Consider the following 16039-nt stretch of genomic DNA (forward strand, 5'->3'; position numbering starts at 1 on the left):
CGTCATGGACCAAACGATTTAAGCTGAATTGCACTTGCAAACTACTGAGCTGCCCGTTTCTCTTTGTGAAAGATACAGGCTACGCTGAAGTGTCATTTGGATGCCACTGATTTAATTTTGATTATGTTTTTCAAGATAGTGTTTTAAAAATAATGTGCAAGAAACGAAAACTGATCGATCTACAGTATCGCATTCTCACTCAGCCCGGTTTCTGCAATGAATGGATGATTGGTGTTTGAATTCACCGCCAAGTAAATTCACTGAATTCATTGAATTCATCAGCTCTCTATTGTTAGATTAAAGCCTTTGTTTTGTTGCTTTGAACAATCTGTCAGCGAGCAGTTGCCTGCAGGGAGGTTTGGCAATGTGTGTCATTAGATCGCATATACTGACCCCTAGCGGTGAACGTGTGCGATTGCAGCCTGTCAGCATGAAACCAAAAAAGACTGGGGGTGGAAAAAAGACTGATCAGATGATCAGGGCAGAGTAACTCTAAAAAAACAACAACACAAATTCATGAAAATCTATCTTTATTTGGATGCAAAAAGTCACAACTTAAAGCGATACTGTAGCAGAGGAGAGGAATACTGATTGCTGGTTGGTTGTACGTCTGACTGTTTGGCTATTAAGTTATCCCCATTTTGATCTTCAGAAGAAGTCCAAGTAAGCACGGACAACAAACACTCAAAATAGAAGCTTTTCAATCAAGTAGACTGGAGATTATCAGAGGATTATGTCACATGCCTGACAATACACTGTAGCCTTTCTTGTCTGTCTCAACCAGGTGCTGCTGTAAAAGGTCATTTTGGCAGTTATATTCTCCCGGCTGATGTCTTATTTATAAAGCGGTCCGAGCCCACTCTGGTAAGTTCATCCTCTGATAACGTCCAGGGCCACTGATCTGAAGCGTCATGATAGTCAAGATAGAAGTTGTTTGACTTTTTGTAGAAAACTGTCTTCACTGTTTTAGCTGCCTTACACATAGCGATTATTTCTCGTGTTGTCAACTGAGAGTGGCCTCGAGTCACAGATAGAATAGAGTGGGGACTGTGTGAAAACTCAGTCTGAGGTAAAATTCTCCAAGAAAACGATAAAAACGTACACAGAAAGCAAAGCATATTAAAGCAAAGCCTAAAGACCTAAAGTAATAATACTGAACATAATCTATTTATCTTCTGTACTGTAAGGTAACTTAGGTAGTTGTCACATTTTGTTCCGTTAAATCTTGCAATATAAACCGATGGTTTGATCCACAGTATGAGCTACATTCCATCATGGTGTAAACGGAAATATACACAAGGCATCTACTCGAAAGGATTGTATCAAAATGTTCTAAAAATATCTCTGGTTGGTTTCACAAAAGCAAACTGTATCAAAAGCATTGGCCGAGAGCAAGCAATAATAATAGGCTTAAACCCTTTTACACAACAAAAAGCAGGACAACCAATCACGTCGCTTTGATTGTGGACCTATGGAGTCCCATACAGCACATGCAATCCATTAAACTCAACACAATCAAAACACAATACAGAAAAAAGAACTTTTACAGCTGAACATCGGAGAGACAACCTTTGTTGGTCTATTGTGCTTCATACAGATTAGGCCTGGCCTGTCTATACAACAATCATGGGCTTCTTACTTCACAGATGTGTTCAAGCTACTGTTTAAAGCAGAGGCATTGCAGAACTTGAAACTCTGAGGGCAACAAGCTTCATGATAGAAAATTGGACATTTACAAGAATATCCTTATGTTTATGGTGTATTGTTTATGCAACTTTTTTTTTTTTTTGCTTTCCTCTTCATTACATCCTCCCGTGTGTGTCACTGGAAACGTCGATTGTGCACAATGGATTCTCCGGAGCTCCTGCATTGATTTTTCTAATGGTGTGATTCTATTTCTGGCCTCTGTCCCCTCAGTATCCCTGGCTCTGTGACGCCTCTGAGTTAACGTCTATGTGGCCTTAATGCAGAAGTTGTTTACTGTAAACATCATGGGCCATGAGGACTGCACAGGCAGCATGGTAAAACTGTAATACTGTAGATTGCACAGAAATCCTAATTAGTAGTGATGGGTCGTTCGCGAACGAAATGGCTCTTAGAGCCGGCTCTTTGACGTGAACGACGCGAGCCGGCTCCTTATCGCGAGCCGTCACGTGGGTTTTCTTTTTTTTTTTCTTTCTCTCAGCCTCTCTCTCGCACTTTTTTCCCGCTTCACTCTGCACGCGAGCCTTGTGCTTTATGCTGGGCAGAGGGGGGAGGGGCGGTAGTTACACTCAGTAGCACAGGAACAGAGCCAGAGAGAGAGAGAAAGAGAGGCAGGGACAACAACATTAGAAAGGTATAGTAATCATCCACAACTATTTTCAGTTGCAGATGATAAAGGATTGAGAAAGTTTATTCATGCAGGTCCATATGACAGAGAATATGCATGTTCTTTTAGTTTTCATATTATAATTTATATTTAATTGTGTTGTGGTTTGCAGTGTTTTGTGTTCTTTTCACTTTAAATTTGTGAAAGGAAAAAGCTGAAAATTTAAATAGTTAAAACTTGAAATGTGAATAGTTGATTTTTGTATTATATGATTTATTTATTACATTTTATGTGGAGTGAATAAATAAAAGTATATTTACGGTGGCCCCTAGAGACAAAGCACATACAAACTTCAAATCACGTACGAACTCTGAAGCATGTACAAACTCCAAAACACGTAAAAACACGTACAAACTCCAAAACACGTAAAAACTCCAAAACACGTAAAAACACGTACAAACTCCGAAGCACGTAAAAACTCAGAAGCACATAAAAACTCAAAACACGTACAAAAGACAACAGAAGTGCTCCAGGATGCTGGGCGCAGTGTTGAGCCTTTGTTATCTTGTGGCTACACAAGCCAGCAAGTACCAACGACCGGATTTGGTGTGTGGTAATAACAGGTAAATGAACTTTTTTTTAAATTATTTGAATATATATATGAGTGCCTGTGTATAAATACACAAACAATACACACATGCTTTCAATTGTGTAATTTAAGTGATCTAGTAGCTCTGCTTTGGAAGTTCAGTTCATGCTAGAAATGTGTTTTGGAGTTTGTACGTGTTTTGTCTCTAGGGGCCACCGCATATATTTATATATAAACATATATAAATAAAACCACTTGTTTTTATGTTAGTAATTCCTTTTGTGCATAATTTTATATTATTGTTAATAATACATTAATTAAAGCAACAAAACAACCTGAAGAGCCGGTTCGGAGCCGAAAGAGCCGGCTCTTTTTAGTGAGCCGAACCGAAAGAGCCGGATCTCTAAAAAGAGCCGGAAATCCCATCACTACTAATTAGTTAGTTAATAACCTAATCGTTATACATTCCTATGTTCCATAACATTGCACATGCCTTTAATGAACACTTAGCACCATGCAACCTGAAGATGAGGTGACTCTTGAATGCAGCAAAAGTTGAGACAGGCCTTCTGTAATGATTTTTTTTTTTTTTTTTTTTACATTGAAATTGAGAGAAAAGGCTAGACGTCATTTACTTTTACATTTCATATGAACTTTTATATCAGTATAGTTAAATATTAGGCTGGCATTTGATTATCTCTGTAGATTTAAACGATGCTGACACTTATACTGTAAAGGGCCCTTATTGTCAACACATACTTTCTTTCATTTCCTTACAGGTAAGTCACACCACTGCAGGCGATCTGATTATACTTCACTTCCAGTCTAACCTTTCGATAACTGTACAATCATTACACGAGGAAGCTGTTTTAGACCAAGTGCAAAACAAGGCCTCGATGACGGAGACTAATGTGCAGTGGTGTGATGGAAACCTTAGCAGTGCAAATGAAATGAAGGCGAGAGTGCTGGCTTGGATTATTTTAGGTGTGACTGCTTCAACTTATCAAGAACATGTGGATCGATGGGACTGCGTTACTACTATTTTCAGGTGAGTTATCTCAAATCACACCTCCTCTATATTTGTTCTACTCAACCACGCACAATTAGCACAGATTCAGTTCTGTTTGAGTGACCCTGCCTTGAGTGAAGAGAATAACATGGTTTGAACTTGTTAAAGGGTGAGATTGAGATGATGTTAGGTACAGTGGTGCATACCACCTGAGGCGGTTACGTGTACAGTGGTGTGTCTCGGTCTGGGTGTGGCTGTTGGGCTCCATCTACTCCTCAGCAGTTTGAGAAAGCTGCTTCTCATACAAGCTCAGGACGTGATGCACAAACTGGTACTGCTCACACGTCTGTATCATGCCACCCCTGAAAAACACACACACAAAGAGATACCATTAAATCTAACACTTCACATAGTAATTATATAACAAAATTAAATGGAAAAATTTCGTTTAAAGTCAACATTTGTTTATCAGCTCCAGCAAAAAATAAAATGTTTATCACATTTTTTCAAACAATGAATGAAATACATTAGCCATGACATCTTGACTTATTAAACTCAGATGTATCCAATAACACTAATAATGACTGCTTTCATTGTGGGTGTTCTAATGTGCTTGATGGCCGGCTGGGATTGTACCTCACATAAATAATATTACTAGTAGCACCCATGCTTGTTGTTTTCTGACTCAAAAGTGAGTAAAGGTAATCATTTCCTTTAACACTCACAGAACCATGCATGGTTTTTTGAAGTGTGTAATTAATGGACTATAATTTTAAGATCCCCGACCCGGTCCTGAATTGGATAAGCACAAGACGGATGGAGGGACAGATAATTTAGAAGAAGGTTTGGTGACCTTCTTTTTGGAACTAAATCAAACTACGTCAGCTGAGCTTTTATGCCAGAACTAAAGATAGGCACGAGCACAGATAAGAGCTCTAAGCATATCTCACCTGTCCAGACGGAGCTGGCAGGTGGTTCTCAGGATGTCAACTACACCCTCAGTCCTCAGCTGCTTGCACAGGATGGAGGTGGCAATGAAGCAGCCAGTTCGACCAATTCCAGCACTGTAAAGAAAAAGTTGGAGAAGTAATGTGTTGGATTTTTGTATTCACTGAAATTTCAATTTCAGCGAAGGCACCATAAATCGAGGAACTGAATTGATTTGTGCAGTGACAAAAACCAGCAAAACAAGATACTGTAATATAAAACTAAAGATGGCTTTATCTTCTAAATATGAAATCTTTCATGCGCCCAATATTACAAACAAGTTGCTTTAGCCCTGTACCTGCAGTGGACAATTATAGGGCCACTGGAGGGCAGGGCTTCCTCACGGGCCCTTTCCACTTCCTGCACCAGCTCCAGCAGGGGTGGAGCCTTGTCTGGGGTCTTCTGATCAGGCCAGGAAGTGTACCAGTACTGCCGCAGAGTGCGCTCCTCTTCCCCGCACTGGTGCATGCACACAGACAGTGACACAGATGTCATTATACCAAGCACACAGAGAACACCTGTTGCTCTTCATGCTTGACCAAACAGTTGCCTTGGTTTAGTAGTGAACGCAGAACAAACATTAAAAAAAGAGATTGTACAAAAACAGACTATTTGTCCTGGTCTGTACTGAGCATAAACAAATTTCTGAAAGTCAGTCCACCAATAATTATGAATCCTATAGATAAACAACATAACATGAGGAGATGAATAATCAACAAGCTTTTAACTCATTGCAGTTACATAATGATCCCCTGGTGCTTAGCAATCGGATGCAGGCTGCATTTACTGAATTATCTTGTTTTGTTTGCTAAGTGCCGATGCCACCATGACCTCAAATTACAAATAAAGCACCCATCATGAACACATGAATGGAGCGTTGAGCGAACCACCTTCCAACACCCATATCTGTTGTGATAAATTACTGGATAAAATATGACTGTTTGATACACATAATTTTAGAAACATGTTTTTGTTGAGTCGGGAACACAAAATAATAATCTTCTGCAGTGTTTTTGTGACATTAATCGAGGGATCATCATGTAAACAGTGCATTTAATCGTGCACATACGTATCAGCAGATGCAGGTAAAAGTAGCTAATTAAAACGCACGGATTTATGGCTGATATTGTAGCCATGCAGATAGTTCTGATCCACATCTAACATCTGAATTTAAATTGGCACCTAAGGGATGAAATTTAATTTAAGTGCCTTAGATTGAAAGAATAAAAACAAAAATGTAACATATCTTTAGAGAAATTTCCACTTTGAATATAACATAAAGCACACTTTTAAAATTTTTTAGGGTGTTACGTGGAAAGACGTCTGCTAACACAGATGACATATAAAGTAAAGGTGAGTAATCCTTTGGAATTAGCCACGTGCAGGATTGTCAACTTTGCCACGGCTTATCGCCTTTGGGCCAAGAGAGAGGAAAATGAATTCTAAAGTTTATCAAGGCATCATTCAGGACAATGATACAGAGGCTTTCTGATGTTACCTGCTCATGAAAGCCTTTACTGCTTTAAGCACATTAGCATACAGATGACAGGGTTTAACTTGCACACTTCTGTTCCTAATTACATGTTAAGAACCTGGCTGTGAACCCTTAGTTTTGTTTTAATTCATACTGTATATTTGACAGTATGAGCACCAGAAAAAAAATTAAAATAACTTGTAACTAGTTCTATATTTTTGTTTCGTTCACTTATTTCTTTGTGCATCCCTCTCAGTATGTATTCTGTCATCCCTTTAGGTCAACTTTCTTCTGATTTGCTGCCTCTTACAAACAGAACATGTGAACAGCAGATGGGTGGGGCTTATGTGCTCACAGCCAGACCTGTGCCTGAGACCGTATTAGGGATATCCACTCCATTTGACATCTGTCTCGAGCAGACTATTTGGAGCAGACCTGAGCTTTTGACTCACCGGGATTAGTTTTACATGTTGACCTAAATGAAACTTTGGCCACGCTTAACATGAGCATCCACCACTGTAACCCCATCCCCCCACCCATCCACCTCTGTATAAGGTTGTTTCCATTTTCATGTATGCATATCATTAGAGGCAAACAGCTTTTTGGCATTACTTGAAGCTAAAACATTAAAGTGGTGTTGTTGTGGTTCACCCTTTGTATTTCACATATTAATGCATTCTCTGTCGGTTACCTTCAGAGTAAACACCCTCAGACTGTAGTCATCCTCCTGGGTCACCTTGACCACAGTGATTTCGATGCCTTCGTGTGTCACAGTGTCCTCGGGCCAGTACTCAGCACATTTCTACAAGAAACAATAGACACAGCAGATAATATAGCTGGTTAATATTTAGGAACATTTATCAAAGAATCCTTTGAACAGTTACCTCATTCTTCTCCTCCAGGTTGGTGATCATCACTATGATTGGGGTCCTCTCTTGCCACACCATCCTCCATAAATCCCCCACTGTGTTCACAGTGGGACCCTGGGTAGCAATGTATGCACGCTCCTCGCCCCCATAACCCTGCACATGCACACACTCGTTGTTTTGCTACCATTACATATCAAAGCCATAACAAATCGCTGCATCAGAGTGCATTTGAACTTACTTTGAGATAATTAGCGTTGATATAGGTAAAAAGAAAATCATCTTCATCCTGTGACTTCAAGATCACTCTGCTGTGCGTGTCTGCAGGTGGACAATGTGACATTATCGTGAGAAAGGGAGCTGGTTACACATTCATTCATTCTGTATCTCATCCTACAGCTCAGTGATACAAAATGGTTGCACCCTTATGTGTGTCATTGTGAACATAAATACTGGAAATTTGATGTCTTGCAAACACATTTTAACATTAAAGTGAAAGAGGATGCAAAATTATTTAAGATAATCAGCATAAAAATAGTTTTAAAAATTGCTACCTCAATATTATGTTTATAGTAACTGATGTCACTAGCTTGTGTTACAGCTCTACTTACTGGGTAAAATTGTTTTGTAGCGATTCTTTCTCACCAGCCCTGGGTAATTGTACTCCTTAGGGTCCACAAAGTTCATGGGAGTTTCCTGCCAATGGACACAGAACAATGAAGGCAAATGAAAGTGAAGAAATGGGGAAGTCCAAAAGTCACCTTCTACATAACAACCAAACGGTGAGGAAATAATATTAAACACGTGAAGTCATTCACAGCCTCTCACACTCAACCATTGCTGTATTAGTGTGTGTGTGTGTGTGTGTGTGAACGCGCATCCTTCTTCCTAACAGACACAAGAATTTTCTGTGGGTTTTTGTATGCAAAAAGAAAAAAAATGCTTGCATCCCTCCATCTTCCGCCCACTAACAGAAAGTAGAAAAGCTTACGGGCGTGTGCAGAGCACCGATCGGTGTGTGTGGCTGCATCTGTGTGTGCGTGTACGTCTTTTCCGGCGAGTCTCTGTTCATTTCATATTAATCTCGAGAACGTAGGTGGCTGAGCTACTGTTGCTGCACTCACATAAAACTCAGCCTGCAGGCTCTGGTCGTCCATGGCCCTTGTGTGTAGCATGGCAGGGGTCAGGACGTGCGTTCCCTGTCGGAGATACTCCTGGGCCGACTGGTCTCTTGGAGAGAGTTGGGCTCCGTAGCCATAGGGCTCTGTGCAGCCTGGTGTGCACATGTCCAAGGTCAGGGAAACATTGGAGCCTCTCCTGTTTTATTCAGACAGTCAGACAAATGCATATATCTGCATTACAAATGAATGAATAAAGTGTGAGTCTCCCTGCTGGAAGAAAAACAAACATAAATGCAAACATTTCCACCTGCTGGATGCTCTTTTCTAACCTCTCCTGAAGCCCCACTGGTGTGACAGTAAGGGTGGCAGCATCTCCCTCCGTCCTGGTATCTGCACCTATATCAAATACTGGAGTCTGGGGCACCGGGTCCAGGTCTATCAGATCCTCCTGGGCATCTGTCCACTCTGACAAGGTGAAAGAGGGCTGACGGCTCACAGACTGACGTCGATCACCAATGTCCCTCGACACAGTTCCTGATGACCACAAGCCAGAGCCATAATTCCACTTGCACACCAGGTGGATGATCTAAGGATAGAAAAGAAGACAAAAAAGAAGCAGTCAATAAGTAAATCAATCAAACACACAACAACAGGTCGCTACGTTAAGAAACAACCGATTCAATCGATCTTGTTTCCTTTTAAGATTATTTTCCATCTTTATAGCAAATAACACCAATTCAGCATGCATCATGCATTAAATTCATGCTGAAATGACCAAAATTGTGAAATGTTTGCATAAAAATAGAGCTTAAAATAAAGGATCCAGCCAGTGTTTTACCATGACTACACAGATGGCCACGCCGATGCCTGCAGTGCCATGAACAATCCAATTGTGCTCTGTGGTGTTTACCACATCCCTCATCACCACTGACTGGCCAATAAAGGGAAACACAGAGAGAGAATGAGTTAGTCAGACATAGTTGAGTGCTTCACATCCTGTTAAACAGCTGTTTATTCTCCACCCAGACTTAAAAGCTGTCAGCCACATCTAGGATTGATACTTACATCCGTTCCAAAAATAGGGTGGCAGGGTAAGATGAACCCCAGGTAGAAGTCAATGACCTGCAGGGCTTTGTAGATGGAAGAGAGTGGCCCATTTCCATCCACCACAAAAAATATCCAGTACCCCTGGGGGGAGAGAAGAAGGAAGGCAGATTGTCACCACTCCAGTCATTCATGCACTGGAAATCGGACTGCAGCCATTCTCAGGTGAAAAGCGAAAAGGAAAGAAGATGGACCATTACACAGGCATAAAAAATATGTAAATTGTCCACATAGAGTCTAGTGTCGTAATCGTGGCTGCATTTACGAGGCTCTTTTATTTACTTATGGTAATGTTGCACCTGTCCTTTTTTCTGTTTAAATGAATCAAACATGAAGTCAACAATAGACGGAAACAGGAAGAGGGAATTAATGGTGAAGAGGTGTCAAATTTTAGCCTCATCTAGCCACCCCCAGAAAAAGTATTTTCCAAGCCTGAAGCACTTGAAGCAAATATGAAAATGCAATCATACATATGAAAAGATAAACCACTGTGGAAAATTAAAGGTCAAGCTGAAAGAAAACCTCAAGCTTAAGTGTTGACTTGTCATTTGCAAGGCGGATATTGCAGGTGAAACCCAAAGACGACCTAAAAACTTACTCTGATTAAAAGCAGATGATAGAGAGCCTGGAACACATACCAAGATTTGGGAAGTGATAAACAGTGCTGCCCAGCAGTGGAGTTCAATCACCAGTGTGTACACCTTGCGTAAAAACACTTCCTCTTGGGGGTTTTGGCCCTCAGCGGTTCCATCTTTACATTCTAGGAGCCCGTCTTTTTTAAGGGCTCCGTCGCCAATTTTTTCAGTCTTTGTGGGCTCGTCTAGCCAAACGGGATCCTCATCAGGCCTCAGGAAGATGGAGTCCTCGGTGTGGGAACGAGTGGAGCTACTCAGCCGACGGGTCATGATGCCCCTGTTGAACGAGGTTCCTTTGTGTTAAAAGGCCTTTCATATGTTATAAATCAGATTTTAAATGCATTTAGTTTACACGTGTTTATCATTAGGTGTTCGGTTTTATGTGTGCCATTATCTGAAAATCATCCCATCAAATACAAACTCCAGTTTTTAACCCTTTAAAAATGTAGACAAATGGCAACACATTTACTTATACTTTGGAGATCTTTGATAGGATCCTAGACTCTGAAACACCTACAGTACCTGGTGTTTGAAACATACAGATGTTAACATGCAGGTGTTCTTCTGTACTTACAACTTATTTGCGATTTTTCTGCTTTTGTGTACAATAAAATGTCGAGGCCATAATTTTCAGCCACACTGGGACTACATGCTGATTTTCATTTCAAGTATGTGCTATCTGTGTTTGTCACATTGCGTGTGTCTAATGTGTGGTTCTAAATGAGCGTGTATATGACAAAAAGGTTGCGTTTATTCTGCAGGTCTATTCAAATGTACAGCTAAGCAGCACAGAGTGGCTCTCATCTCCGGATCCTCTTGTCTCCCTTAGATTGGACTCCATCGTGTGTGTGTGTGTGTGTGTGTGTGTGTGTGCGTGTGTGTGTGAATTTGACAGAGAGAGAGAGAGAGAGGCTCCATTGTGGAGAAATGAGTCAGGGGTAGCGTGTTTACAGCCCTGTCCGTCACCTTGGCAACTGAGTGGCTCTCATCCCTCTCATCCGTCCTGAGCATTATCATCTACTGACAACACAGTCACACACACACAGTCAGCAGTGTATTCAGAGCTCTTTTCCGCTCAGCACTTTCAATATATATATATATATATATATATATATATATATATATATATATATATATATATATATATATATATATATATATATATATAGAGAGAGAGAGAGAGAGAGAGAGAGAGAGAGATAGATAGATATTGTCACATGTTTCAGATAATCAAAACAATGTTATTATCAGAGTCAAATATAAGCAGGGTAAATACAAAATGCAGTTTTTAAATGATGATTTCATTGATTAAGGGAGAAAAGTTATCCAAGCCTACCTGGTCCTGTGTAACACAGTGATTGCCCCTCCTGTTTAATCATGAATTAACTGTAATTAACCACATTGTTTTGAAAGCTAAGTTCAGTTTCACTAAACATACTCAGGCCTGATTACTGGCAGATCTGATGAATCAAGAAATCCCTTAAAGAGCCTGCTTCAGCAAGATAAAAGATCTCAAAAAGCAACACATTGTGCCACGATCTGAACACAAAGACAATGCGTTGTGTGTTTTCTAACATCAAAGGTCAATAAAGTCAAATGACTGACTGACCTATGAGAGATGGCAACGAACTGGCAGGGGAGTCACATCACATGATCAAGGTAAAACCTGTATCCTGGGGCATCCGGTCACAGTCAGCCATTGTGAGGCAGAGTCAATTCTAAAAGACACAAGACAGTAGCTCAGGGCTTACATTCAAAGGTTAGCAAAATGATAAAGCTGTTGCAGATGTACTAAACATGCAAATATCTCCAACCTCTGGAGCAGAAAAAAACAACAAACAAGTAAGAAAGTGTCTCTTCCTCAAATAGCCAGGGATAATACAAAATAATACAAAACTGGTGCAAAAAATACAGTTTTATGAGTCACCTGCATGGTTATACGTGGTTCACGGTGTGACCATTTTAAACGATCACTTGATAATATGATATTTTAACACTACCACTTAAGCAGTGAACCTTTCGGACTATTGTTAATACAATTAAATCGCAGAAGTTTGCGCCATTTATCCGAGTCTGTGTGGTGTGAGCCCTATATCTCCTAGATGCAAGTCTGGGCATCAAAATATCAGTTTACGAACCAATGAGCGATGACACGGTGGATACATCCATTAGTTTAAAGTCTATGATAGACAGTAGAGTGACAAATCCAACTGGTAACATTGATAGACACTGAGAGAAGGTTAATAATTCAGCTTTCTCTAATGATGGATCAGAGTAGCACCCTTGTAGACTCCCAGCTGTGCGCTCATGAGGGGAGGATAGTGATGTAAGGTGACACAGTAAACTGTCAATATTTCTTCCCCACTCTTTCTTTCCCTGCCTCTCTCTGCATCCCGAAGAGGCAGGGATGATTCAAGCCAGACTAAGCAGACACCCTCAGAAATACATTCAGATTGCTCCAGTCGAATCAGTATGCATGATGAAGTCGAGCCTTCTCTGCCCTCCTCTCCTCTCTACCATCTCCCCCTCTCTCCTTATGTGCCACTGGACCCTGTTGAACGAATGGGGTGTGCTCAGCGGAATATGAGACCACACCAGTAGCAGGAGCTTAGTGTGTGTGTGTGTGTTCACTTTGAGTCCGTTTCTTTCTCTTTGCTTGCTGTGAAGGTGGTTTTGAAGTGATGACGCCAGTTAGACTGGCTTGTAGCCATGGCAATGTGCATACATGCAACGTACACACGTATGTTAAGTACACACACACACACACACACACAGGCATGGATTGTGTTGTATAAGAGTGCTTCAATGTGTTCCATTTTTCAACAATAGGTGGACAGGTAGAAGAGTGGATGAAGGGATGAATGGAAGGAAGAGCAACTCTTTTTTTTGTGTGAAGGTTGTCTGAAGCAATGACGCAGTGAGGTTGGCGTTTTGGTAACTGTGGCAACCAGCATACTGTAGCGTGTGTGTGTGTGTGTGCGCGCACATATACACAGACTTTTGTCAGATACCCCGCATGAAAAATGAAAAACACAAACACACATCTGCACTGGGAGAGCAGTGACAACATTCACGTTTGCCCTAAGAAAAAAAAAAAAAATCGGCCTCTCTTTGCTTTTATTCTTTGAGGTAAATATTTCTGTTTTTCTGCTACTTGCTTTGTCTCAGCGCTTGTTTGGCAAACTGTCTGATATATTTAACCCAAGCAGTCGCTGGGATCTCAGAAATCCTGAGGTCACGAGTCCTCTTCTCCTACTCATTCATTACTCATTACTCCAACATTAGTGAATTGTACACGCTAAATACATCAGAAGTTTCTCATTACTTCCAGATTATTGTACAATTTCTGTTCCTTCCCTTTTTAATGTTTCTAACGTTGCAGAAAAAGACATGAATTTAAATATTGCTGTTTGCGTAGTCTGCAGATGAGAATTAAAATACTCGCTGCAACTCCGGATTCAGTTAAACTGATGAATAAATAATATATATCTGGTCAGCTATATTATATTGCATTCTGTTTCCAAACATGTTGCATGTACATGTAAAGGTATATTTAATTACAGTTCTGAAGATAGAATTTATTCATAATAGAATAAAAAAAATCTGAAAGTTTATGATAAGCTTTTCATTTACACTATAATCATTTAACACAAACAAAAACATCAACCCAGAGCAATTTACTGTTCCCATTCCAGCTGTTTTGTGCATGATTTTATCTGCATTTCACAGTCATATCTGGTATGTTTGCAAATTTCTCGAAAAGAAAGCTTTGTTTCAACTGATGCTTCTATAGAATATATTAACACAGATAGTTCAGGAGCTTACAATGAAAATTAAAGATTTTATTACAAATCCAAAAAGATCAGAATCATTTAGCTGAGGATTGAGCTCAGGCCGAGTGAATTTAAAGCAAATAGGTCAAACCTGATGACGGATTGAGCCTCATTCCTCATTGAAGGTGTACTGTCCTTGGGTCTTACAAACACCACCCCCTCAGTCTTCAAATAGAGTATGCGCATACTGTTTCCATTGATCTGCATCCATTCAAGAACCCAAGTGGGCCGTACAAAATGCCTATTGCCTCTGTCCCAGAAGGGCTCGAGGACCAGAAATGAGAAGGGGGCTGCCAGCTGTGTATAGCTTTTTCCTACTGTCGGGAACAGGGGGAATTAAAGTGGTGACAGCTGGCGTGCGCTTTAATGGATATTCCTGATGCTCCCAGCGTCTCTGTGTGGAAAAACAATAAGTCCAAATCTGCTTCTTTAGTCTGTTATTTAAAAAACAACCTGTTTCCAGGAGAATCAAAGTGAATAAAGGGCGAGTATCAAGTGTGTTGCTGAAGTGCTCATATGGCAGAGAGACGAGGTAAGAGGAAGCTCTTACTGAAAGTGATGATGAGATGGAAACATGAGATAAAGTCACGAGGGCCAAGACCAGCCTCATCAACCTTTATCTCCCATACACACACAGAAAATCTTGATATTAATACACACATAAGCCAGCAATGACCTTAAAATGAAATGCCCAGCAAACCTGCAGCCTTTTCTTGTATATCACAAAGACAGATAATCAATCAGCTCTATTGTTTACATACACTCCCACGATCGCTCGTAGCTGCTCCATGGGTATTTTTGGAGAGAAATCTCATTAAGGCACATATAAACTTACAATTCAGCCAAAGCTGTACTGTATGAATAATTAAAATGTGCTGCATAGCAAATTGATTTACAGGCTGCTGGAGATAAATCTGGATTCTTGGTGACAAAAGATTGTGTTACATGATTGCACTGCATCAAAACACCAGTGCAGGAATGGCATTCTCTGGCAGTCATTCATACTAAGACAAAACACCATTCATATCACGTACATGGCTACGGTGAGCTAGAGCGACCACACAGTGCAGAGCTGGATGGATTAGTAATGAATCACTCGGGGAGGTGGACTGTTGCATCTCTCTCTGGTAACTCCCACATTGTCACATAGACATGATACAACACAGAGGAAATCAAGCTTTGAGTGATAAACGAGAAGGAAAATACACAGTTAAAAGCGCCATCGACGGACCAACCTGTTGGCAAATGATCAGTTTCAATGATCTAAGAATAAACACGCACATATACACCTCCTACATCACACATCTCCTACCTTTTTACAGCACAGGAAAGCGCAGCGGCCATGTAAACCGTAGGGGCTTTGCTGAGGAATTGGTATTCACCTCATGTCATACAGCCACGCAGGGGGAAAGAGCGAGAGACAGCGGAGAGGCGAGGAGGGCTGGAACGGTCACAGTCACTCAACCACAGCCTTAAGTCTGGTTAGGATAAGTCCTCTTACCTGGCTGAGCCCGTCTTCACATCGCCATCTGCTGCTCTGCTCCCTGTGAGCCAAACCACCAGGAGCCAAACACCAAGAACCACGCCAATCCCTTTACTGCTTCTCTGTCTGGGAGATGGAGGAGTGTGTTTGCATGTAAGAAGGAGACAGACCGACAGTGAGAGACACAGAGAGTAAGAGGACGCGTGTGAGCCTAGGAAAACAAGAAATTGCAAATGTAAGGGGTGTGTGTGTTTGTGTGTCCGTGAGAGAAAGAGAGACAGAGGTATGAAAGTCTGATGGGTTTTCTTTTGTTTGTATCCTGAAGGAGAGAGAGAGAGATCCACAGGCGGCAGCTTCGTCTAGGTATATGCAGCAAGAGGCTGTACGGTAGCCTTGGCAACAGAGCCAGAATAAGGGAGAGCGAGGGAGGGAGGGAGCTAAGGAGAGAGCTAGAGCAAAAGAGAGAGAGAGAGAGAGAGAGAGTGTGTTTATTAATCTTATTGTGGGGACATAAATCTGTTAATACAGTTATATCAGGGGGGCTCACCTCTAAAGGAAGGTTTCAACAAGGTAAACCATTAAGTTTTAGTGGTGAAGGATAAGCCTGGATATATTACATATATTTTA

General features: G+C 40.9%; 1 protein-coding gene across 4 annotated transcripts; it reads right to left on the reverse strand.

Annotated features, from left to right (window-relative positions):
* Positions 1–489: 489 nt before the first annotated feature.
* On the reverse strand, positions 490–15818 carry LOC147324383 (tyrosine-protein phosphatase non-receptor type 5-like). Of its 4 annotated transcripts, none has more exons than XM_086298153.1 (14): positions 15431–15818; positions 11706–11814; positions 10100–10373; positions 9423–9545; positions 9196–9288; positions 8687–8943; positions 8361–8553; positions 7848–7932; positions 7478–7557; positions 7255–7392; positions 7062–7172; positions 5195–5355; positions 4860–4973; positions 490–4271 (listed from the first exon to the last, which is right to left on the reverse strand). In XM_086298153.1, the coding sequence occupies exons 3-14, from the start codon at positions 10364–10366 to the stop codon at positions 4178–4180; spliced, it is 1716 nt and encodes a 571-aa protein (XP_086154279.1). In that variant the 5' UTR covers positions 10367–10373; positions 11706–11814; positions 15431–15818; the 3' UTR covers positions 490–4177. The 4 variants fall into 4 exon arrangements, with proteins under 4 accessions (XP_086154279.1, XP_086154281.1, XP_086154280.1 ...); XM_086298155.1 differs by lacking the exon at positions 15431–15818 and adding an exon at positions 15242–15409; XM_086298154.1 differs by lacking the exon at positions 15431–15818 and adding an exon at positions 14021–15215.
* Positions 15819–16039: the final 221 nt, after the last annotated feature.

The sequence above is a fragment of the Aulonocara sp. 'chitande type north' Nkhata Bay genome, linkage group LG7, assembly GCF_057382095.1.
Source record: "Aulonocara sp. 'chitande type north' Nkhata Bay isolate Kocher_YH1m ecotype deep benthic linkage group LG7, A_spYH_male_GT1.1, whole genome shotgun sequence".
NCBI classification, from domain to species: domain Eukaryota; kingdom Metazoa; phylum Chordata; class Actinopteri; order Cichliformes; family Cichlidae; genus Aulonocara; species Aulonocara sp. 'chitande type north' Nkhata Bay.

Excerpts from the sequence above, each read along its gene's own strand:
- LOC147324383 (XM_086298152.1), bottom strand. The coding sequence starts at position 11,094 with ATGAGAGGGATGAGAGCCACTCAGTTGCCAAG. Across the intron at positions 7,173-7,254 it reads ACCTGGAGGAGAAGAATGAG|AAATGTGCTGAGTACTGGCC; the intron begins GTAACTGTTCAA and ends TGTTTCTTGTAG. Across the intron at positions 4,272-4,859 it reads TGCCAGCTCCGTCTGGACAG|GGGTGGCATGATACAGACGT; the intron begins GTGAGATATGCT and ends TGTGTTTTTCAG.